The 24,882-nt window shown below is 42.2% G+C and overlaps 1 protein-coding gene across 3 annotated transcripts in view; it reads left to right on the top strand.

Annotated features, from left to right (window-relative positions):
- Nucleotides 1–17,346, top strand: part of LOC110532402 (vitamin D3 receptor A) — an 86,046-nt gene extending 68,700 nt beyond the window's left edge. For all 3 annotated transcript variants that reach the window (XM_021616277.3, XM_021616278.3, XM_021616279.3), the window contains 3 exons: nucleotides 6,951–7,105; nucleotides 10,063–10,179; nucleotides 10,338–17,346. In XM_021616277.3, coding sequence (XP_021471952.1) covers nucleotides 6,951–7,105; nucleotides 10,063–10,179; nucleotides 10,338–10,591 — 526 coding nt within the window. In that variant the 3' untranslated portion in view covers nucleotides 10,592–17,346. The remainder of the gene's footprint in view (nucleotides 1–6,950; nucleotides 7,106–10,062; nucleotides 10,180–10,337) is intronic.
- The last annotated feature ends 7,536 nt before the right edge of the window (nucleotides 17,347–24,882 follow it).

Genomic DNA, 24,882 nt, shown 5'->3' with positions numbered 1-24,882 from the left:
CAAGCTTGTCAAGTTGGTCGTGGATCATTGCGAGACAAACAGGTCTTGCTATAGATTTTCATGTCAAAACTTGAACTTGGCTACTAAAGAACATTCACTGTCTCATTGGTAAGAAACTCCAGTGTAGATGTGGCCTTGTGTTTTAGGTTATTGTCCTGCTGAAAGGTGAATTAATCTCCCAGTGTCTGTTGGAAGGCAGACTGAACCAGGTTTTCCTCTAGGATTTTGCCTGTACTTAGGTCTGTTCCATTTGTTTTTTTTATTCTTAAAAAATACGACTCCCCAGTCCTTAATGATGACAAGCATAACATGATGCAGCCACCACTTGAAAATGTGTTGTATTGGATTTGCCCCAAATATAACACTTTGTAATCTGGACAAAAAATATTTATTTAGTGCCTTGTTGCAAACAGGATGCATGTTTTGGAATATATGTATTTTGTACAGGCTCTCTTCTTTTCACTCTGTCAATTAGGTTAGTATTATTTGCTAACTATAATGTAGTTGAACCATCCTCAGTTTTCTCCTATCCCAGCCATTAAACTTTGTAACTGTTTTAAAGTCACCATTGGCCTCATGGTGAAATCCCTGAGCGGCTCCCTTCGTCTCCGGCAACTGAGTTATTTTTGTAGTGATTTGGTATATTTCTACACCATCTAAAGTGGAACTCAACTAGAGTTATGTTTTTTTGCATGAGCTACGTCTCAATCCACCGCATCCGCAAATGGCGGCGGTGGAAGGTGGCCAAGCTACAGCGGTGTTCTTCTCATGAAAACATCCGAACGGTTTGGCCTACGTGTCACAAACACAATGGTGTTCTCCATTTTGCTCTACAACCCCCACAAGCGTCACGGGACTCTGCCAACTTCTGTCTGTAGCGTTCGAACAGTTTGGGCTACACACTATATGACCCCTCTATAGAAAGGTGAGACTTCCACCAACACGTACGTTGGTTATTTTGCTCTAGGATGCTCACAAGACTCGTCTGAAGGTAGCCCGAAAACAGTTTAAACAAGTTTGTGCTTTGTTAAAACTAAAAAACATTGCTGATCGTACTTATATAAGGAAACTATAGGACACTTTAAAACAACATTTTGATTACATTTTGTGCTCTGGTTGTTCGTGTATGAATCTGTTAAATTATTATATATCAAAATATATTTTATATTTGAGATTCTTTAAAGTAGCCACACTTTGCCTTGATGGCTTTGCACACTCTTGGCATTCTCTCAACCATCTTCATAAGTGTGAATTTGTGCTCACCTGGAATGCATTTCAATTAACAGGTGTGCCTTGTTAAAAGTGAATTTGTGGAATTTCTTTCCTTAATGCGTTTGAGCCCATTAGTTGTGTTGTGATAAAGTATGGGGGTATATACAGAAGACAGCCCTATTTGGTAAAAGACCAAGTCCATATTATGGCAAGAACAGCTCAAATAAGTAAAGAGAAACAACAGCCCATAAGGCTGTAATGTAACAAAATGTGAAAAAAAGTCAAGGGATCAGCAAAAACTTTCCCACTGGGTTTTTACTCACATCCAAAACGTGATTAGTTTAATAAAGTTTTGATGATTTAAGACTTATTTCAAAGAGGTGTCACGAGCCAAACCCTTATCAATAGTCTTGACTACTTGAGTCCAACGCAACTGATATACTGCTTTCTCAGGAACGGGCCAAAATCCCTTAATTTGCGTGAAGAAAAGACGGAGAAAAGGGGGGGGGATTTCGGGCTGCCTTTTGAGAATTCGTAGGCGAGTGAGTAAACTCCCCACTGTCATCTGTTCTATTGGCCACCGTGCAATCATTGGAAAATAAAATGGATGACCTATGATCAAGATTATACTACCAACGGAACATTTAAAAACTGTAATATCTTATGTTGCACCGAGTTTTGACTGAACTACGACATGGATAATATAGAGCTGGCAGGATTTTCCATGCATGGGCAGGACAGAGAAGCTAGGTCTGGTAAGATGAGGGGTGGGTGTGTGGGTCTTTTTGTCAATAACAGCTGATGCGCAATGTCTAATATTAACCTGTCTAGGACTGGGGTTCCGCTAGCGAAACCCCAGTCCTAGACAGCCAACGGCCAATGAAACCCAGTCCTAGACAGCCAACAGCCAATGAAATTGCAGGGCGCAATATTCAATCAACAGAAATCTCATAATTACATTTTCTCAAACATACAAGTATTAGGCACCATTTTAAAGATAAAATTCTCCTTAATCCAACCACAGTGTCCGCTTTCAAAAAAGCTTTTTGGCGAAAGCAGAACATATCATTGTTAGGTCAGCAAATAGTCACAGAAAGCATACAGTGATTTTTCAAGCAAAGAGAGGAGTCACAAAAAGCAGAAATATTGATAAAATGAATCACTAACCTTTGATATTCTTCATGAGATGACACTCCCGGGACAACATTTTACACAATGCATGTATGTTTTGTTCGATCAAGTTCATATTTATATCCAAAAACCTCAGTTTACATTTGGCTTTGCCTCCAAAACATCCTGTGAATTTGCACAGAGCCACATCAAATCACAGAAATACTCATAATAAACATTAATAAAAGATACAAGTGTTATTCACAGATTTAAATATATACTTCTCCTTAATGCAACTGCTGTGTCAGATTTTTTAAAAACTTTACAGAAAAAGCAAACCATGCAATAATCTGAGTATGGCGCTCAGACGACATACAAAACCCAAGAATATATCCGCCATGTTGGAGTCAACATAAGTCAGAAATAGCATTATAAATATTAACTTTGATGATCTTCGTCAGAATGCACTCCCAGGAATCCCAGTTCCACAATAAATGTTTGATTTGTTCCATAAAGTCCATAATTTATGTCCAAATTCCTCCTTTTGTAAGGGCATTTAGTAAACAAATCGAAACTCACGAGGCGCGGGCAAGTCCAGCGGAAATGTCGGACGAAAATTCCCAAAAGTTATATTACTGGTCGTAGAAACAAATCAAACGATGTATAGAATCAATCTTTAGGATTTTTTAAATCATAAATGTTCAATAATGTCCCACCTGGAGAATTAATTTCTCTGTAGAAAAGCAATGGAACGAGAGGTAACTTTCTCATGACCGCACGTCACGAGACCGAGGATGCTGGCAGACCTCTGACTCATTACCCTCCCTTTCAGCCCCCCTTCACAGTAGAAGCCTGAAACAACGTTCTAAAGACTGTTGACATCTAGTGGAAGCCACAGGAAGTGCAAGATGACCCATACCCCACTGTATATTCAATAGGGGCAGAGTTGAAAACCTACAAACCTTAGATTTCCCACTTCCTGGTTGGATTTTTTTCTCAGGTTTTTACCTGCCATATGAGTTCTGTTATACTCACAGACATCATTCAAAAGTTTTAGAAACTTCAGAGTGTTTTCTATCCAATACTACTAATAATATGCATATATTAGCATCTGGGACTGAGTAGGAGGCAGTTTACTCTTGGCACGCTTTTCATCCAAATGTGAAAATGCTGCCCCCTATCCATAACAAGTTTTAAAGGAGTCTCGAGGTATTTCTCGCCTGAGGTAGAGTACCTTATGATAAGCTGTAGACCACACTATCTACTAAGAGCATTCTCATCTATATTATTCGTAGCCGTCTATTTACCTCCACAAACCGATGCTGGCACTAAGACCGCACTCAACCAGCTGTATAAGGCCATAAGCAAACAAGAAAATGCTCATCCAGAGGTGGCGCTCCTAGTGGCCGGGGACTTTAACCTGTTGCGACGAGCAATCCCGTATCCGGGAGCGTAATTATAGCCTCAAGCTCATTACCATAACGCAACGTTAACTATTCATGAAAATCGCAAATGAAATGAAATAAATATATTGGCTCACAAGCTTAGCCTTTTGTTAACAACACTGTCATCTCAGATTTTCAAAAAATGCTTTTCAACCATAGCTACACAAGCATTTGTGTAAGAGTATTGATAGCCAGCATAGCATTAAGCCTAGCATTCAGCAGGCAACATTTTCACAATAACAAGAAAAGCATTCAAAGAAAATAATTTACCTTTGAAGAACTTTGGATGTTTTCAATGAGGATTTTCCAAAAATATTATTTGTGTATGAGAAATCGCTCCGTTTTGTTCATCACGTTTGGCTAAGAAAAAAACCCGAAAATTCAGTCATTACAACGGCAAACTTTTTTCCAAATTAACTCCATAATATCGACAGAAACATGGCAAACATTGTTTAGAATCAATCCTCAAGGTGTTTTTCACATATCTATTCGATTATAAATCACTCGTGGCAGTTTGGTTTCTCCTCTGAACAAAATGGAAAAATGCACGCACCTGGAGATTATGCAATAGTTTCGACGGAGGACACCGAGCGGACACCTGGTAAATGTAGTCTCTTATGGTCAATTTTCCAATGATATGCTTACAAATACGTCACAATGCTGCAGACACCTTGGGGAAACGACAGAAAGTGTAGGCTCATTCCTTGCGCATTCACAGCCATATAAGGAGACATTGGAACACAGCGCATTCAAAATCTGGCTCACTTCCTGTATGAAATTTCATCTTGGTTTCGCCTGTAGCATTAGTTCTGTGGCACTCACAGACAAGATCTTTGCAGTTTTGGAAACGTCAGAGTGTTTTCTTTCCAAAGCTGTCAATTATATGCATAGTCGAGCATCTTTTCGTGACAAAATATCTTGTTTAAAACGGGAACGTTTTTCATCCAAAAATGAAATACTGCCCCCAGAGGTTCAAGAGGTTAATGCAGGGAAACTTACTTCTGTTTTACCTAATTTCTACCAGCATGTGCAACCAGAGGGGGAAAAAAACTCTAGACCACCTTTACTCCACACACAGAGATGCATACAAAGCTCTCTCCCGCCCTCCATTTGGCAAATCTGACCATAATTATAGCCTCCTGATTCCTGCTTACAAGCAAATACTAAAGCAGGAAGTACCAGTGACTCGCTCAATACAGAAGTGGTCAGATGACGTGGATGCTACGCGAAAGGACTGTTTTGCTAGCACAGGCTGGAATATGTTCCGGGATTCATCAAAGGGCATTGAGGAGTATACCACCTCAGTCATCGGCTTCATCAATAAGTGCATTGACAACGTTGTCCCCACTGTGACTGTACGTACATATCCCAACCAGAAGCCATGGATTACAGGCAATATCCGCATCGAACTCAAGGAGCGGGACACTTATCCAGATGCTTAAAATAAATCCTGCTCAGGCTTCCGATGAACCATCAAACAAGCAAAGCATCAATACAGGATTAAGATTGAATCCTATCACATCGGCTCTGATGCTCGTTGGATGTGACAGGGCTTGAAAACCGTTACGGACTACAAAGGGAAACTCAGCCACGAGCTGCCCAGTGATGCGAGTCTACCAGACAAGCTAAATTACTTTTATGCTCGCTTCAAGGCAAGCAACACTGAAGCATGCATGAGAGCACCAGTTGTTCTGAACGACTATGTGATAGCGCTCTCGGTAGCCGAGGTGAGCAAGACCTTCAAACAGGTCAACATTCACAAAGCCTCGTGGCCAGACGTATTACCAGAACGTGTACTCTAAGCATGCGCGGACAAACTGGCAAGTGTCTTCACTGACATTTTCAACCTCTCCCTGACTGAGTCTGTAATATCTACATGTTTCAAGCAGACCACCATAGTCCCTGTGCCCAAGAACACTACGGTAACCTGCCTAAATGATTACCGCCCTGTAGCACTCACGTCAGTAGCCATGAAGTGCTTTGAAAGGCTGGTCATGGCTCATATCAACAGCATCCTCGCGGATACCCTAGACCCACTCCAATTCGTATCGGGGCACCCTGTATATAGCCCCGTTATTTATTTTTTTACTCATATTTATTTGGTAAATATTTTCTTAACTCTTTCTTGAACTGCACTGTTGGTTAAGGCTTTGTAAGTAAGCATTTCACAGTAAAGTCTACACATGTTGTATTCGACACAGGTGACAGTTTGATTTGCATTGGGCAGGACAAAAACAACTGCCTTTATTGAGAGGAGGGGAGGCTATATGCTTGTTTTTTAATCGAATGAAACGAAATGGGTAAGAAACGTTATTCATACTTCGGTCTTAGAAAGCATTCAGGTAAATGGCTGAATCCTGTATTTGTGACGAAGGGTTAGATCACAGGTGTAAACAGATCTCCATTTCTAGCCATGTCAGTCAGTGTTGCATGTATTCAGGATTCCCTTTGTGTCGGAGGATCTGTTTAGAATAACCTGGCTGGCTGTGTGTTAGCCACACTAACAAAGGCTGTCAGGCTCATGATGACTCATCATAAGAAGGGAATAGGCACAGAGACAGAGCGGATAGAGTTTCCCGTTAGTTTGGTGTTAACCTTCGTACCGGTGTGTGAATATGGAAGGTTGGATGAGGTAAAGCCTGTGTGCTCATGCCTCCAATAGCAACATTTAAGTGAAGCACACGCTGCAGTGCACCATGGAAGGCTGTTGTCCCGGTAACCATAAAATTCATTGTGCTACCTGTCCTTTCCGGTCTCCCCCTCCCTTAGAAAATTCTAGAAAACAGTGCTCATTCAATTCATTCATCTGTGTGTACAAAAAAATAGAAACGAGCAAAAGATGGCAATTAAATATTTGTCAGACAATGACAATGAGGCAATTCCAGTTTCAAGGTTAAGAACTACTTCGTTTAGTTTGGAAATAGAAGAATGACATCGCCCAATGTGCTGTAAGATTCCAGCCTTTGATTGTTGTTATGCCGATTCCCTCATCTTTTGGTACCAATGAAACACTGTCTCTGCCATCAAATCTGGAATGAATTTCACATTGGGAGAAATAGGTTGCTATTGCCACAGTTTCTCATCAGGTAAAGTAAAAGCAGATAAGGCCCTCTGTGTATGATGGGGTGAGGGCACCCTGTCAATCTGCATGTTTGGCTCAATACATGTATTGTGTGTTTCCAGAGGGCTGACTGCTGAGGACCAGATCGCCCTGCTGAAATCCAGTGCCATCGAGATCATCATGCTGCGTTCCAACCAGTCCTTCAACCTAGAGGACATGTCCTGGAGCTGTGGTGGTGGTCCTGACTTCAAGTACTGCGTCAACGACGTCACCAAGGGTGAAATACATGTACACACACACACACTCTACACACTGTATGTACACTCCCCTCCGCATGTTTAAATTTGGCTCTATACTTCAGCCTTTTGGTTTTGAGATCAAATGTTTCATTTAAAGCAACTGTGCAAGAATGCCACCTTTTATTTTAGGGTATTTTCATATGTTTTACTGTTTAGAAATGGAAGCACTGTGTACAGTGCATTTGGAAAGTATTCAGACTCCGTGACTTTTTCCACATTTTGTTAAGTTATACTTATTCTAAAATGGATTAAATAGTTTCCTCAATCTACACACACTACCTACCCCTTAATGACAAAGCAAAAACTGGTTTTTAGAAATGTTTGCAAATGTATAATAAAAAAATATGAAATATAACATTTACATAAGTATTCAGACCCTCTACTCAGTACTTTGTTGAAGCACCTTTGGCAGCAATGACATCCTCAAGTCTTGTTGGGTATGACGCTACAAGCATGGCACACCTGTATTTGGGGAGTTTCTCTCATGCTTCTCTGCCGATCCTCTCAAGCTCTGTCAGGTTGGATGGGGAGCGTCGCGGCACAGCTATTTTCAGTTCTCTCCAGAGATGTTCGATCAGGTTCAAGTCCGGGCTCTGGCTGGGCCACTCTAGGACATTGAGACTTGTCCCGAAGCTACTCCTGCGTTGTCTTGGCTGTGTGTTTAGGGTCGTTGTCCTCTTGGAAGGGGAACCTTTGCCCCAGTTTGTTTCTGAGCACTCTGGAGCAGGTATTCATCAAGGATCTCTCTCTACTTTACTCTGTTCATCTTTGCCTCGATCCTAACTAGTCTCCCAGTCCCTGCCGCTGAAAAACATCCCCACAGCATGATGCTGCTGCCACCACCATGCTTCACTGTAGGGCTGGTGCCAGGTTTCCTCCAGATGTGACGCTTGGCATTCAGGCCAAAGAGTTCAATCTTGGTTTCATCAGAGCAGATAATTTTGTTTCTCATGGTCAGAGTCCTTTAGGTGCCTTTTGGCAAACTCCCAGCAGGCTGTCATGTGCCTTTAACTGAAGAGTGGCTTCTGTCTGGCCGCTCAACCATAAAGGCCTAATTGGTGTAGTGCTGCAGAGATGGTTGTCCTTCTGGATGGTTCTCCCATCTCCACAGAGGAACTCTGGACCTCTGTCAGAGTGACCATCGGGTTCTTGGTCACGTCCCTGACCAAGGCCCTTCTCCCCCGATTGCTCAGTTTGGCTGGGCAGCCAGCTGTAGGAAGAGTCTTGGTGGTGCCAAACTTCTTCCATTTAAGAATGATGGAGGCCACTGTGTTCTTGGGGACCTTCAATGCTGCAGAAATGTTTTGGTACCCTTACCCAGATCTGTGCTTCTACACAATCCTGTCTCTGAGCTCTATGGACAATTCCTTCAACCTCATGGCTTGGTTTTTACTCTGACATGCACTGTCAACTGTGGGATCTTATATAGACAGATGTGTGCCTTTCCAAATCAAGTCCAATCAATTGAATGTACCACAGGTGGACTCCCAAGTTGTAGAAACATCAAGGATGATCAATGGAAACAGGATGCACCTGAGCTCAATTTTGAATCTCATAGCAAATGGTCTGAATACTTTTGTAAATAAAGGTATTTCTGTTTTTTATTTTTAATACATTTGCAAACATTTCAACAAACCTCTTCGCTTTTTCATTATGGGGTATTGTGTGTATGTAGATTGACGAGGAGGAAAAATATATATTTTTTAACATTTTAGAATATGGCTGTAACAAAACAGAAGAATTCATAAGTATTTGAACAAATTCACTTATAGTGTATTAAATTAGTCAAGAGTTTTAGTATTTGGTCCCATATTCATAGCACACAATGATTACATCAAGCTTGTGACTCTACAAACGTGTTGAATGTATTTGCTGTTTGTTTTGGTTGTGCCCAATATAAAAATTAATGGCAAATAAGGAATTATCATTTTGGAGTCACTTTTATTGCAAATAAGAATAGAAGATGTTTCTGAATGCTTCTACATTAAAGATGCACTATACAGAAATTGCTCCACAATTTCTTTGTTGATAAAATTCTAATAGTATAGTTTAGTGTATCATTGTACCATGTAAACCGGTGTGAATGATATTTTCCGCAGTTTAAAACTGGTGTACAAACCCGAAAGAAAAAGACGCCAAAACGAAGCTTAAGAACGGGAAATAGAAATAGCGCACATAAAACAGATCTACCGCTGCTTAGACTTGCTTTCAATGAGAATGACAGACAGATCTATAACACACTTTTCTAAGTTGAATTTGGTCTGGTCGCCCAAAAACTGACATATTGCAGCTTTAATGTAGATGCTGCCTTGATTAGGAATAGTTGAGCAATAAGGCCCGAGGGGGTGTGGTATATGGCCAATATACCGCGGCTAAGAGCTTTCAGGCACAACTCAACGCTGATGAGTGGGAATGTTAGAGGCACAAAGACCATACACCCCCCCTTGTTATTGGTAATGGTGAGAGGTTAGCATTTTAGGGGGGAGATTATCTTTATTATTTTGGGGTATAATCATCATTATTCAAGATTCATTCATGATTATCCCTAATCATGGCAGCATCCACATTAATGTAGAAATGTTCAGAAACATCAAATTTCATTTTTCAATAAAAGTGACTCCAAAATGACACTTATTCACCATTCAGTTCCTATTGGGCAAAGCATAATACAAAGCACAACCAAAACAAACTGCAAATGCATTCAACAAGTTTGTAGAGTCACAAGCTTGATTTAGTCATTGTGTGCTTGGAATATGGGACCAAACACTACACTTTTGACTACTTTAATACACTAAGTGAATTTGTCCAAGTACTTAGTGTACCTGGAGTATCGAGACAAATGTAAACATTTTAGCTTCACTGTCCAAATAAATATGGAGGACCGTGTCAAACCACATGAGCACACACTTAACCCACTGTCGGCCCCTCCCTGTAGCGGGTCACACTCTGGACCTGTTGGAGCCACTGGTGAAGTTCCAGGTGGGCCTGAAGAAACTCAAGCTCCATGAGGAGGAACACGTGCTGCTCATGGCCATCTGCCTGCTGTCTCCAGGTATCTACCCGCTTGCTGTCATGTGTGCTTGTTAGTGTGCTTTGGATGCTTTTGTACATGTTTGTGCGCACATGTACAGCATCTGTTTGTATGGTATTTTTGTGTGCATTCCCCTCTCTCCACCCCTCCTTTTAAGGGCCTCTCTCTCCTCCCTGTAGATCGACCTGGGGTGCAGGATCACGCTAAGATCGAGGTTCTCCAGGACCGTCTGTCAGAGGTGCTCCAGGCCTACATCAGAGTGAACCACCCAGGAGGACGGCTGCTCTACGCCAGGATGATCCAGAAGCTGGCCGACCTGCGCAGCCTCAACGAGGAGCACTCCAAGCAGTACCGCTCGCTGTCCTTCCAGCCAGAGCACAGCATGCAGCTCACCCCGCTGGTGCTGGAGGTGTTTGGGAGCGAGGTGTCATAGCAGCCCCTCTGACCCCTCCCCATGAGGGACCCCCAAGATGGCGTTGAGTTGCTGGATGGAGGGTTCAGCGATGGAAGGGTATCTGAGGGGGGATAGCCGAATGGACCTGATAGTGTCACTGTCAAAGAAGGTTTTGGGGGGTTAATTAGGGGATTATGGGTAAAGAGAGTGAGGGGCTTTGATAAGGTTGGAATTTCCCATTGATAAGAAAAAGGGAATTTCAAACAGAATGTATTTATAAATATATATACATACATACATAAGCTAATATCTATATTTAAAAAAAGGTTGTTTCGATTAAAACAAATGGATGAGTAATCTAATGTATATGATAGGATATGTAGGCCCTATTTGTGTGCATATGAATGTGTGTATGTGTTGACATGGTGTTTCAAATGTAAAAAATGTAATGCATGCATACAAGCATACACGCACAGACACACCCCGAGTAGAGTGTGAGGGGCCTTCTATTTTTGATGTTTGTATATTGAATGACCACAAGAGGGTGTTGTGCACAGGCTCTGACTGAGTGTTTAGTAGTGGGACTAACATCTGTGTTTCAGTAACAGTTAATGGATTGGTTAAAGTGCAGGCTACATGGGATATGTGTGGAAAATCTGGAAACTATTTGGATCTGTTGCCCCTTCAAATATATACATTTGCCACTCAAAAAGCTCTTGCCTTCATAAGAGGAAAGAGCAACATGTTTTTAGTTCATTTTCATTATGGATTATTGGCTAGCTAAAATAAAATGAGCTAAACTAACCTAGTAAGGTGGCTAACGGCCATGCCTCAGGGAGAAGTTAGCCGTTGCTAAATACATATGTACAGTTGAAGTCGGAAGTTTACATACACCTTAGCCAAATACATTTAACTCAGTCTTTCACAATCCCAGTAAAAAGTCCCGGTTTTAGGTCAGTTAGGATCACCACTTTATTTTAAGAATGTGAAATGTAAGAGAATGATTTCTTTCAGCTTTTATTTCTTTCATCACATTCCCAGTGGGTCAGAAGTTATACACTCAATTAGTATTTGGTAGCATTGCTTTTAAATTGTTTAACTTGGGTCAAACCTTTTTGGGTAGCTTTCTACAAGCTTCCCACAATAAGTTGGGTGTATTTTGGCCCATTTCCTCCTGACAGCTGGTGTAACTGAGTCAGGTTTGTTGGCCTCCTGGCTCTCACACGCTTTTTCAGTTCTGCCCACACATTTTCTATAGGATTGAGGTCAGGGCTTTACGATGGCCACTCCAATACCTTGTTGTCCTTAAGCCATTTTGCCACAACTTTGGAAGTATGCTTGGGGGTCATTGTCCATTTGGAAGACCCATTTGCGACCAAGCTTTAACTTCCTGACTGATGTCTTGAGATGTTGCTTCAATATATCCACATAATTTTCCATCTTCATGATGCCATCTATTTAGTGAAGTGCACCAGTCCCTCCTGCAGCAAAGCACCCCCACAACATGATGCTGCCACCCCCGTGCTTCACGGTTGGGATGGTGTTCTTCGGCTTGCAATCCTCCCCCTTTTTCTCCAAACATAACAATGGTCATTATGTCCAGACAGTTCTATTTTTGTTTCATCAGACCAGAGGACATTTCTCAAAAAGTACAATCTTTGTCCCCATGTGCAGTTGCAAACCGTAGTCTGGCTTTTTTTATGGCAGTTTTGGAGCAGTGGCTTCTTCCTTGCTGAGCGGCCTTTCAGGTTATGTCGATATAGGCCTCGTTTTACTATGGATATAGTTACTTTTGTACCTGTTTCCTCCAGCATCTTCACAAGGTCCTTTGCTGTTGTTCTGGGATTGATTTGCACTTTACGCACCAAAGTACGCCCATCTCTAGGAGACAGAACGTGTCTCCTTCCTGAGCGGTATGACGGCTGCGTGGTCCCATGGTGTTTAAACTTGCGTACTATTGTTTGTACAGATGAACGTGGTACCTTCAGGCTTTTGGAAATTTCTCCCAAATATGAACCAGACTTGTGGAGGTCTACAATTTTTTTCTGAGGTCTTGGCTAATTTCTTTTGATTTTCCCATGATGTCAAGCAAAGAGGCACTGACTTTGAAGGTAGGCCTTGAAATACATCCACAGGTACACCTCCAATTGACTCAACTGATGTCAATTAGCCTATCAGAAGCTTCTAAAGCCAAGACATAATTTTCTGGAATTTTCCAATCTCTTTAAAGGCACAGTCAACTTAATGTATGTAAACTTCTGACCCACTGGAATTGTGATGCAGTGAATTATAAGTAAAATAATCTGTCTGTAAACAATTGTTGGAAAAATTACTTGTCATGCACAAAGTAGATGTCCTAACAGACTTGCCAGAACTATAGTTTAACAAGAAATTAGTGTAGTGGTTGAAAAATAGTTTTAATGACTACAACCTAAGTATGTAAACTTCCCACTTCAACTGTGTGCAAGCCTACAAAAAAAACAGTTGTCCTCTTTAGTCAAACCTGTCTGTCATGACTAGTAATTACGCAAACTTTTTAATCTAATCTGAAGATGCTTTTAACGCTAGATCAAATTCTAATCACAATGAAATACAATCACAAATTCACTCCCACCAGTTTGTTTGAGAGCCGTTTGGTTTTGCTTAGTAGGTCGAAGGGTCAGCATATCACAGTTGTGTTCTGCAGGTCTGGCTCTCCCTCTTGTGGTCATTGCCTGTAAATACCACTCATTTCTGTACATAAGGAAGAAGATGGCAAATACTAAGATAATTCAGTTGAGAAGTATGCTCTGGAGATATATGCAAAAATGAGATGGACTATTTTCTTATGTTGTACCTCTCTTTGAGGTCTCAATAAGCTTTGACAACTATATATCTATACTTGTTTTGATGCAAACTCATTACTTTGGACTGGTTTGATTTTAATCAAGATTGTTTCCTAAAATCAGCGTTCATTCAGCTGCGTCAAGACCTTCTCACATACCAAGGAGACGTTCTGACTCAACCTGCTGCTCTATAAAGCTGCTCTGTAAAGCTGCTCTGTAAAGCTACCACACCATTGGAACCAGGAAAAAGACAACAATCATGCGCTTTACTACTAACACTGCCTCAACTCAAACTGACAAGGATACAGGTCAATCAATCAGTCACCGTAGCGACGGGCATGCCTCTCTTCAACAAGCCAATCAACGCCTCTTTTTCTGCAATAGAACAGCAGCCAGCCTCGCAGGACTCTTCATAGCTTTAACGCGACCGCAGCCATTCAGGCCCAACTCGATGGTTGTAGTGCACCAAGGGCTGATGGGACAGAATTCGTGTGTAGTGGCTTTGAATATGTCACTCTGATTGATAGGTGACGTCCCTTACATAGGAAGTGACTGACACTGAACTGATCTAGCGAGGAGCGCTTGGGGAGTTGGACTCGGGAGTGAACCCTGAGACTGTATAGCAAATTTAAAGATGAATTTTAGAATAAGAATCATAGAATACCGGTGTGCAGAGCGTATATGGATGTGTCCTCCTCCCGGCCCAAAGTGGTTTTCTCACACTGCAGCCCTTGTCCAGACCCCACTGTGTGTAAGCCAGGTCATGTGGAGACAGCTGGCTTTTTTTGAACCTATCACGTATGCATAAACCAATGTAAAGGAATGTAGGGAAGATGGGGTCAGGGGCTCTAATGGGAGGAACTCCTCCAAGAGCTATCTGCCTGCTGCCAAGCTGGCTCAGAAAGACACACCCCAAAAACTGCACCCCTCTCTCCCGACGCAGGTCAGCAACTTCACCTCGGTAGCCTTACAAAACTCTCAGTTCAACATTTAACAGATACCTCATTGAAACTGAAAACTTTCATAATAGCATAGAAGGGAACCAAACGTAACACAGTGACACACACACACACACACACACACATATGCATACATCCACACATGCCATGACTTTCTCTTCGGCAACCTCTGCAGTGTTCTGTTTTTCGTCAAGTTCTTTGTTTGAAGTGAAACTGCCTAGAGAGATGCGTTGCAGACCCAGTATAGAGGGATCCCATTGTTTTCACACACAGGGTGTCGGTCTGTTTTTCTTTATCACAGCAAGACAATCATGTGTACAAGAGGCAGGCCGCAACATTTCACACAAAAAACTATGAGTCATAGTGCGTCTGACTCGATGGTTCCCGCTGCCACTGTGTCCAGTCCTGCTCAGTATTGTTATTGAGAGGAATATGTGATGCTGAGGAATGACTAATAATATGTATATCATGCAGTCACCATGGCTGATTTGAGGCAGTGTCTCTGTGATCAGTGCCTTGTCAGGTTTAACGACATGAAATAACCTGACTTGGCAGAAATGTTACATAGAAGTAATAAATGTCTTGTTTCAGTGTAATATTAAGCTCTGTAAATGGTTGCAGACAAATTCCTGATAAGGCACTGCTCACAGCGGCCCAGCATTCGTTTTTGGTGGCTCTGTTGTATTCCTCTGGTGACGTGTGAAGCCAGCTGAATTCTGAATAGAGTTGCAAAAAACTTTTATTGACATTTCCTGGAATTTTGCAACCCTAATCCTGAATCCCAGTTAGAGTTGATTGTATACAGAGTTGTGCCGCCAGGCGCTGTGTTAACCAAAACAAACTACCTCTCCCATCCGCACATGTATTTTTGGCATGATTGTTTCATCTATTTTAACACTAATTCATTTTATTTATTCCTTTTACTTCTCAAATGCTGGATGATTTACCTCAACACATCTCAAAATAAGCCTACAGATCAAGAGGGGGCTGTCGCCACTCCACGTCTCTTAGTGTTGGGGGGGTTGAAATGGCTCCTCTTTTTATTAAGTGTCGCCTTCAATGCATTGATGCTAACAACTTGGTTTGGACAGCTTGTAGCTGGGATATTATGACATTGCTTCCTCATGCTAGAGGCCTTAGTTAGCGTCAGTTAGCAATCATACACAGTTAGTTGGTGTATGATGTAGTGTCAAGATTTATGAAAGGTTTTATGAAATGGTTATGTGGGGATCCTGTCTTGATGTTTTAGTTGTCTCTGTCTTGCGTCTTTGCCATTGCTTGCTCAGGCTGCTCTCAGCAAAGTGTTCTACTGCCCCTCTTACTCATATCTCATCGCTCTGGAATCCAGGTCTTTATTGTAAAACGCTGACGTACAGGACACAGCCCTATGGTGGCACAGTGCTTTACCAACAAAGCATGCTGTTTAAATGTTTCTGTAAAGGACTCAAGGAAGATGTGTGTGTATAATCATACTTTCACCCCCCTTCCTATGTCTTTTTGAAAGGCAAAGTTTTATTTGGCTAGAGAGCGATGAGAAAAGATATAATGGAAATTGTATATCTCTGAGGAGGAAAGCCTCTTTTAGTCTGTAGTCATATTGGTCACTTTTGGAATATTTTTGTTTTGCTGTGATCATTATCTTCTACCTCTTAATATGCGCTTGCTTACACACATGTCACAAACAAACACAGAACTACAATATGTGCACACACTCAGTGTCCACACTTTCACCAGCAGTTTTTGCCAATGATATACTCATGTTTCTGTCTCTGTGCTCTGACTTACGTCTGAATTCTATTACTGATGATCACTATAGCAAATCTGCAATGATGTAGGCATCGCAGGGTCATTTAACAGTTTGTCTTTTAACATTGAATGCACATTTTAGCTCCGTTACCTTGGTGTGCCTAGAACCCAGAGCCTTATTTTAGGACAATATCAGGGGTTTAATGAAACAAATTACTTTTTTCCCCTGTTTTAAGACCTTGTTCAAGTGGCTTTTCACAACTACATTCCTTTTATTGTCAAATCAATCTTTAGTGGTTTAGAGAATAACCATCGGCTCACCCCTTCTGGGAAGCACATGTCAAATGATGATCCACCGGACGTAAATATGCTTCACTTCTTTAAAGCTATCGGGCTCTCTTTAGACAGATCCCTTAAAACATAGGTGATGCTTTAGGGACGTACGTAAGGCCAACATAACATGTATATAGACACCATGTCACACCTGACAGTTTTTATTTAATACTATAGACCATCATAGTGCAATTGCTCTGCAGAGAGGATGTGGTTCAGTATATTTGTGTGAAATATAACAAATGGCCATTCTTCCTCATATTTATGTTAAGTGCCATGCTATGCTAACGTAGTTGTTATTAGAGCCTATGTATACTTCTGCCAAATACAGTTGGTACGCTGTATGTAGCGAAAGTGTCACTGGAATGGAAGGTGTGACTGTTCTGAATCTTTACTCCTATTGGATGCCAGTAAATAGTTGTTAGCAAGCACTAGTGGTCGAGTTCTCCTTTTGTATTTTTGTTTATAATCCTAACCGCTTTCCTTGATGCGTTCTCAAAGGACAATATGTTACTATTGAGTTTATGAAGTAGCATCTGAATTGATCTTGTGAAAAAAATGCAACGTAAACTGGTAAAGTCTTGGACTAGTTGGACGTGGAATTTTGTTGACTCTGACTTCTGCTAACCATACCATTTCTCATTAGTAATCAATCATTGTAATTGATCTCAAAGTCCCAAGATAAGTACTTTTATACATGCACACCATGTAATTCTCAAGACTCGATGCTTCAAACTGTCTTTCAACATAGCCTTGTCATTGATCTAATTGATAGTATTATCATTGTCTTTGTTCAATCACCGCCCGTTCTGTATCTTTTACGTTTCTTTTATTCTTAAGTTGATCCATTGTACATTGATTTATGTGCATTGTATGTAGTATATAATGTTTTGGAAAATCACAAATAAACCGCTGTACATAATAATGCAAAGATCATGTGTATTTTCCTATTTCTCAAGAAGAAACATACTAGATTTGTTACCCTCAAGTAGGGCCTGTATAAATCTTGAACATTTGAATTCATTTGTATACATGGCACAAAAGCTCTTGCTGTTTCTTGATGCCTTCTTCACCAAAATAATTGCTCTTGTTTTGTCCCATTTGGCCAGTAGAGAGAGCTAGTCTCCTGCTTAGTCAACTTCTTTCTCTGTCAACTGGCCCACCTCCCCAGTCATTTTGGGACTAATGTAAATCATGCATATATGAATGGGTTCTAGGGATCAGCGAGAGGCCGAGTGGGGAAAACAAATGAGGGTTTTGTTTGTCAGTGCACATACGTAGTTGGTTGGTGGTTGTGATCATATGGCTTGCCTTCTGAAAGTTTAACGTGTGAGATTTGTAAGTGCAATTCAGTGTGTGGGGGTGTTTTTTTAATCGCCCTTACTTTACACATTCAAATTGGGCCCCATTATTGCTGAGCAGATGCACTCACAAGGAGGAGGAGGCCAGCTGTTTGGCTTCTTTTATGAAAGTCATCCAAACAACATTAGGCCAATCTCTGCAATGTGACTATCGAGAATGACTTCGATGTACTTCCTGCGAGAGGCAGAGAGATGGTTGAAGAAAAGGAGAGACAATTCTGGGATATTTCTTCTGAGATGCAAAATAGAAAATAATTCCTTAGTCTCGACTTGTCGGCATCGTAGGCTTGTGGGGTTAGGTCTCAGCACAGCGTCTGATGTGGCTGTGAGGTCCAATCCATGAGAGGCAGACTCGGCCACAGATGTCACATTTGTAGGCTGGCCCGAATGTTGTTACCTCTTTGCTTCTCTGTTGAGCTAAGGCTAGTTTCTCTTGTCTGCAGCCCTCTGCGAAGTCCCTGCTGTCAGTGGAGACGATCCTAGGTGGCATCTTCCCAGGTGTTGACGTTGATGGCAAAGGACTTGAGGTCTTGCTTGCAGACATCTTTATAGCGTAGCTGTGGGTGGTCAGTTGGTCTCTTTCCAGCGGACAATTCTGTATAGAGAATATTAATTCCAACGAACGTGGCCCAGCCTGTGAAGTCGTCGCTGCCTCAGAGGGAACATACTGGGTAGCTGTGCTCTCTCCAAGTGATGTCCAGTATTTGCCTCAGGTGGTGCAGGTGGAAGTTGTTTTGCCTTCGCTCTTGTTGTGAGTATGGTGTCCAGGTTTTGCTGCCATACAGGAGCGAGCTGGTGACACAAGCTTTGTACACCTGTACCTTTGTGTGTTCTGTGGTTGTTCCATACCCTGTATGCCAGTTTACCAAAGGTGGAGACTGATTTTCCGATGCGGCTGTTGGTGATGGTGGACCCAAGGTAAGTGAAGTTGCTGGTGAGTTGGGAGGCAGCACATCTTGTTTAATTCCACCTCAGATTTTGAAGGGGTCTGAAGTGGACACGTCGAACTGGATGGTGCCTTGTTGCATGTTGGTGTGGAAGGACTGAAGTCTATGGGTTGGCAATCTCGTTTTTATGAGTGCCTTGAAAACACTAGCCAGATGCTATGCAACACAGTGTTGATTGCTAATTATCTGTGTGCGTCATGATTGCCTCATGAAGGACTCACTCGGAAGTGTTTATAAAATCACATTCCTGCGTATTGCTTAGCCAACCGCTAACAGTCAAGTTATTGATTCAGCCCCCTTCTGAGATGATTAGTCATATCCTGCTCTGCTCAGAGATTCAGATGTTCCTTCCTGGAACATCGCTGAGTATAACAGAATAAATACAGTGCATTCGGAAAGTATTCAGATCCCTTGACTTTTTCCATGTTGTTATATTACAGCCTTATTCTAAAATGTATTAAATTGTTTTTCCCCTCATCAATTTACACACAATACCCCATAATGTCAAAGCAAAAACAGGTTTTTAGACGTTTTTGCAAAAAAATGTAATCTAACCCCATTACATAAGTATTCAGACCCTTTACTCATTATGTTGTTGAAGCACCTTTGGCAGCGATTACAGCCTCCAGTCTTCTTGGGTATGACGCTACAAGCTTGTATCCTGAGCTGTCTGGGGCAGGTTTTCATCAAGGATCTTTCTGTACTTTGCTCCATACATCTTTCCCCCATCCTGACTAGTTTCCCAGTCCCTGCCGCTGAAAAACATCCCCACAGCATGATGCTGCTGCCACCACCATGCTTCACTGTAGGGCTGGTGCCAGGTTTCCTCCAGATGTGACGCTTGGTATTCAGGCCAAAGAGTTCAATCTTGGTTTCATCAGAACAGAGAATCTTGTTTCTCATGGTGAGAGTCCTTTTTAGGTGCCTTTTGGCAAACTCCAAGCAGGCTGTCATGTGCCTTTAACTTAGGAGTGGCTTCTGTCTGGTCACTCTGCCATAAAGGCCTGTTTGGTGGAGTGCTGCAGAAATGTTTCTCCTTCTGGAATGTTCTCCCATGTCCACAGAGGAATTCTGGAGCTCTGTCAGAGTGACCATCGGGTTCTTGGTCACCTCTCTGACCAAAGCCCTTCTCCGATTGCTCAGTTTGGCCCGACAGCCAGCTCTAAGAAGAGTCTTGGTGGTTCCAAACTTCTTCCATTTAAGTATGATGGAGGCCACTGTGTTCTTGAGGAGCTTCAATGCTGCGGACATTTTTTGGTACCCTTCCCCAGATCTGTGCCTCGACACAATCCTGTCTCGGAGCTCTACGGACAATTCCTTGGACCTCATGGCTTGGTTTTTGCTCTGACATGCACTGTCAACTGTGGGACCTTTTCTATAGACAGGTGTGTGCCTTTCCAAATCATGTTCAATTAATGTAATTTACAGGTGGAATCCAATCAAGTTGTAGAAACATCTCATATTTTTCATTATTGGGTATTGTGTGTAGATTAATTAGGGGGGGGGGGGGGGGGAATAATTGTATCCCATTTTAGAATAAGGCTCTAACGTAAAAAAAAGGGGAAGGGGTCTGAATACTTTCTGAATGCACTGTATGTCCAACATAGCTCCGCTGGACTACACATGAAGTGGTTTTACAGGGGAGCATGCCTTGCAGTGTGCCAAAATACCCCTGAGGAGAATCTGGCGTAAAGGGGTTAAAGCCTATGGCTCCCCCTCCTGATCGCTCTTCTTGCAGTGGTCCAGATGGGCTAGTTTGAGTTTCACAGGGCTAGTTTGGTAGCTCTGAAGAGGGAGGTTGTCCTTGACCTTGAGCTGTGGAGAGCAGAGTGGGAGGAGAGCGAGAGGGGCGCTGGGTGGTTCAGTTCAGCTAAGGAGTAGAGGGGGGCTCGAGGCGGTGGTGTGGCGGTTTGGTCTAGACTGCTTTGGGAGAAGGAGGTGGTTCGGGGAGAAAAAAGGCCTACTGTAACAGTGCTGACGCACGATTTGAAACATGAAGGGAGGGCAAATGGAATCCCTGGCAGGAATCTCTAATCCCAGTGACTGGGTCATGGAGCCACTGGCGACCACGTGAATGTACTTTGCAACCCACATGAGGGGAGGAGAATCTAGCACTCTGATAGCCGACAACTAACAATTACCTATTCATTATTTGACTTGATTTAAGTGCTCCAGGGAAAGGGGATAGCATCTAGCACTTGTTGAAAGTTTGATAACCAGAATGTTGTGTTCCATGGAGGGTTTATTAAACTGTAGCATGATTGGTGACCAGAGCAGCACGAGCTGAGGAGACCGACTCCAGACCAACAAGCCTGCCTCTCTTGAGACACATTGTTTCAGCAGCGGAAAGTAATGGACCTTTTAGTTTCCTACCCCACAGCACAGAAGCCACCGTCCGGCCTTCCTATCTGTAACTAGGGAGGACAGGACGTGGCCTGGTGGAAGTGTCTGCTTGAGAAAACAGTGCCAAAAAGCATTCCCTTGAAGGGAAGATATTGCTATCTACCATTATCAACACTTCCTCACTTTACTATTGTGTGTGTGTGTGATCCATCTTGACACAACATGCAGTTGAAGTTGGAAATTTACATACACCTTAGCCAAATACATTTAAACTCAGTTTTCACAATTCCTGACATTTAATCCTAGTAAAAATTGCCTTACTTAGGTCAGTTAGGATCACCACTTTATTTCAAGTATGTAAAATATCAGAATAATAGTAGAGAGAATGATTTATTTGAGCTTTTATTTCTTCCATCACATTCCCAGTGGGTCAGAAGTTTACATACACTCAATTAGTATTTGGTGGCATTGCCTTGAAATTGGTTAACTCGGGTCAAACGTTTCAGGTAGCCTTCCACAAGCTTCCCACAATAAGTTGGGTGAATTTTGGCCCATTCCTCCTGACACAGTAACTGAGTCAGGTTTGTAGGCCTCCTTGCTCGTACACACTTTTTCAGTTCTGACCACACATTTTCTATAGGATTGAGGTCAGGGCTTTGTGATGGCCACTCCAATACCTTGACTTTGTTGTCCTTAAGCCATTTTGCCACAACTTTGGAAGTATGCTTGGGGTCAATGTCCATTTGGAAGACCCATTTGCGACCAAGCTTTAACTTCCTGACTGATGTCAGGAAGTGGCCTTTCAGGTTATGTCGATATAGGCCTCGTTTTACTGTGGATATAGATACTTTTTTACCCGTTTCCTCCAGTATCTTGACAAGGTCCTTTGCTGTTGTTCTGGGATTGATTTGCACTTTTCGCACCAAAGTACGTTCATCTTTAGGAGACAGAAGGCGTCTCCTTCCTGAGCGGTATGACGGCTGTATGGTCCCATGGTGTTTATACTTGCATACTATTGTTTGTACAGATGAATGTGGTACCTTCAGGCGTTTGGAAATTTCTCCCAAGGGTGAACCAGACTTGTGGAGGTCTACAAACATGCTCTTTCCATGACAGACCTATCAGATGAAAGCTATGATCCCTTATTGATGTCACTTGTTAAATCCACTTTAATCAGTTTAGATGAAGGGGAGGAGACAGGTTAAATAAAATTTACAAAATTAAGTCCTTGAGACATGAATTGTGTATGTGTGCCGTTCAGTGGGTGAATGGGCAAGACAACAGTTTTGGAGAGTATTCAAACCCCTTCACTTTTTTCTCATTTTGTTATGTTACTGCCTTATTCTAAAATCGATAAAGTAGTTTTTTTCCCCCTCGTCAATCTACACGTAATTCCCCATAATACTCATTTTTTTGTGCAAATGTATTCAGATCCTTTACTCAGTACTTTGTTGAAGCAGCGATTACAGCATCGAGTCTTCTTGGGTATGATGCTACAAGCTTGACACACCTGTATTTGGGGAGTTTCTCCCGTTCTTCTCAGCAGATCCTCACAAGCTCTGTCAGGTTGGATGGGGAGCGTCACTGCACAGCTATTTTCAGGTCTCTCCAGAGATGTTCGATCTGGTTCAAGTCCGGGCTCTGGCTGGGCCACTCAAGGACATTCAGAGACTTGTTCCACAGCTTGAGACTGTAGGCGGATTGTGGCCTACCCTGTTCATAACTAAACTGCTAATGTATGAGAAATACTAGGTCTCGATTACACCCCCACCCTTAACCGTACTCACAGAAGCTTACAGTCCACATCGAAGAATGGGGAGCCGCCCAGACCCATCGTAGTCAAATTCCACTACCTTCTTGGGAAGGAGGATGTCCTCTGTAAGGCATCACAATATACTAGTTTGAATAGTATTTTATTTACAGTACATGGCACAATTATTTTTACCAACTAGCTGCGGCTGGATAGCCTCGGTGCTTGGTGGCACGGTACTAATTAGCCTAGTCGTTGGAAGGCTTGACTGTACCTCCATGATGGCCCAAGTTGGACCATCCTTATTTTCAAATGTATAAACCTAATGAACACATTTAGATACATTTGCTGACCAGTAGTAGTGTAAAAAATTGGGGGATTAAGGATATACCTTTCTCATTAATGGATTTGACTTATTCCAAATTAAGTTGGAAATGTAGCTGTCCAGTTGTTTTGAACATTGACTTGGGAAATGGGAATAATTTGGAATACGTGCAATAACCTAGGTAGTACAGTCATCTTAACAGAATTAATGTGACCTGCTAATGAAAATGTGAAGAGACGACAACCTTGTGAAATCCTTCTTAGTGCGGGCCAGGAGTGTTTTGAAGTTGTGTTTAAAGAGCCTTAAATGAGCTTGTGACCTTTATCCCCAAATAAGTAGACCTGATGCTCCACCTTAAATGGGAATGGGGAGGAGCACACTTTTTGTTAGGTTTAACTTCTAACCAGAGAATGTCCAATAGATGATAGGGTATGGACTCCACAAGGTTAGAGATGTAGAAAAGAAGATTGTCTGCATATAAGGACACCTTGTGAGTTCAGTAGCCCCTTAGTATTCCTTTAATCCTCTAGTCCACGCGCAGGCTGATAGCAAGAGGCTCAATAGCCATATCAAATAGGAAAGGGGATAAACAGCAACTCTGCGTGGCCCCCCTGTGGAGAGGGAACAGAAGCCACTGGGGACGAGTACAAAATCTTAATCCAGGAAAGGAATGACGTGTCAAACCCAAATCTCTCTAGTACCGTAAATACATATTCCCACTCAACCCGGTTGTAATGACAACCTCTGGCTGTCGAGTTGAGTGGGCAGAATAAACAACAAATAGCCGGCGCATATTATAGAAAGATTACCTACCTGAGACAAATCAGGTTTGGTCTGAGTTAATTATATTAGGTATCACTGTCTCTAAATGGCGCGAATGGACCTTGTGAGAATTGCATAATCGCAGCACAAAAGGCTTATAGGGTGGTATGAGCCACAGTCTTTTGGATTCTTGTCCTTTTAAGCAAAACCGAAATAGTCGCCTGGGTAAGTGTCTGGGGCAGTGTCTGACTAGAAAGGATTTCATTGCACATTGAGGATAGGGGATAGTTTAGAGGATAAATTCTTTATAAAATTCAATAGGGAAGCCATCAGGCCCAGGAGCTTCACCACTCTGCATGGACTCGGGTGCCAGAGTAGCTTCATAACTTATTGAGGCATCCATGTTAGTTTGTTCATCTGAATTGAGACCAGGGATGTCCAGATTGTAAAGAGCAGAGTAGAATTACTTAAGTTGATTTGATTGATTTCTTTGGGATTGGTAGAAGTTAAATCAGCTGCAACACAGATTTCAGGTATGGTGATGCTAGCAGCGGATTGTCGATGCTGGTGAGAACTTGCCAGCTTTCTCTCTGTGCTCATAAAATGGCTGCCTCGACTTAAACAAATGCTGCTCCATTTGTTTAGTGGAAAGATTGTCAAATTCCAATTGGTGTAGCAGGCTCTTTTGTAGAGTTCAAGAGTCGAAGAAGAGGCATACCTGTTGTCCACATCTAGAATGAGTTGAGATAGCTCTGATAAGCTTTTAGTGCGCTTTTTTTTTGTCATGCGCTGTGTATGAAATAATTTGGCCCCTGAGATATGCTTTTAATGGTTCCCACACAGTAGAGTGAGACATGTCAGGGGTGCAGTTGATCTGTAAATAGACATCAATGTGAGTTATGTATTTTTTAAAGGCACTACAGGATAGTAGTAGTGGGTCAAGTCGCCACGCGCGTTGTTACACAGTACTGTCCGGAAA

Source organism: Oncorhynchus mykiss, chromosome 9 (assembly GCF_057628025.1).
Source record: "Oncorhynchus mykiss isolate SJ-2025 chromosome 9, ASM5762802v1, whole genome shotgun sequence".
Lineage (NCBI taxonomy): Eukaryota > Metazoa > Chordata > Actinopteri > Salmoniformes > Salmonidae > Oncorhynchus > Oncorhynchus mykiss.
The sequence above is the reverse complement of the archived record's forward strand: the minus strand, read 5'-3'. Positions and strand labels throughout refer to the sequence as shown.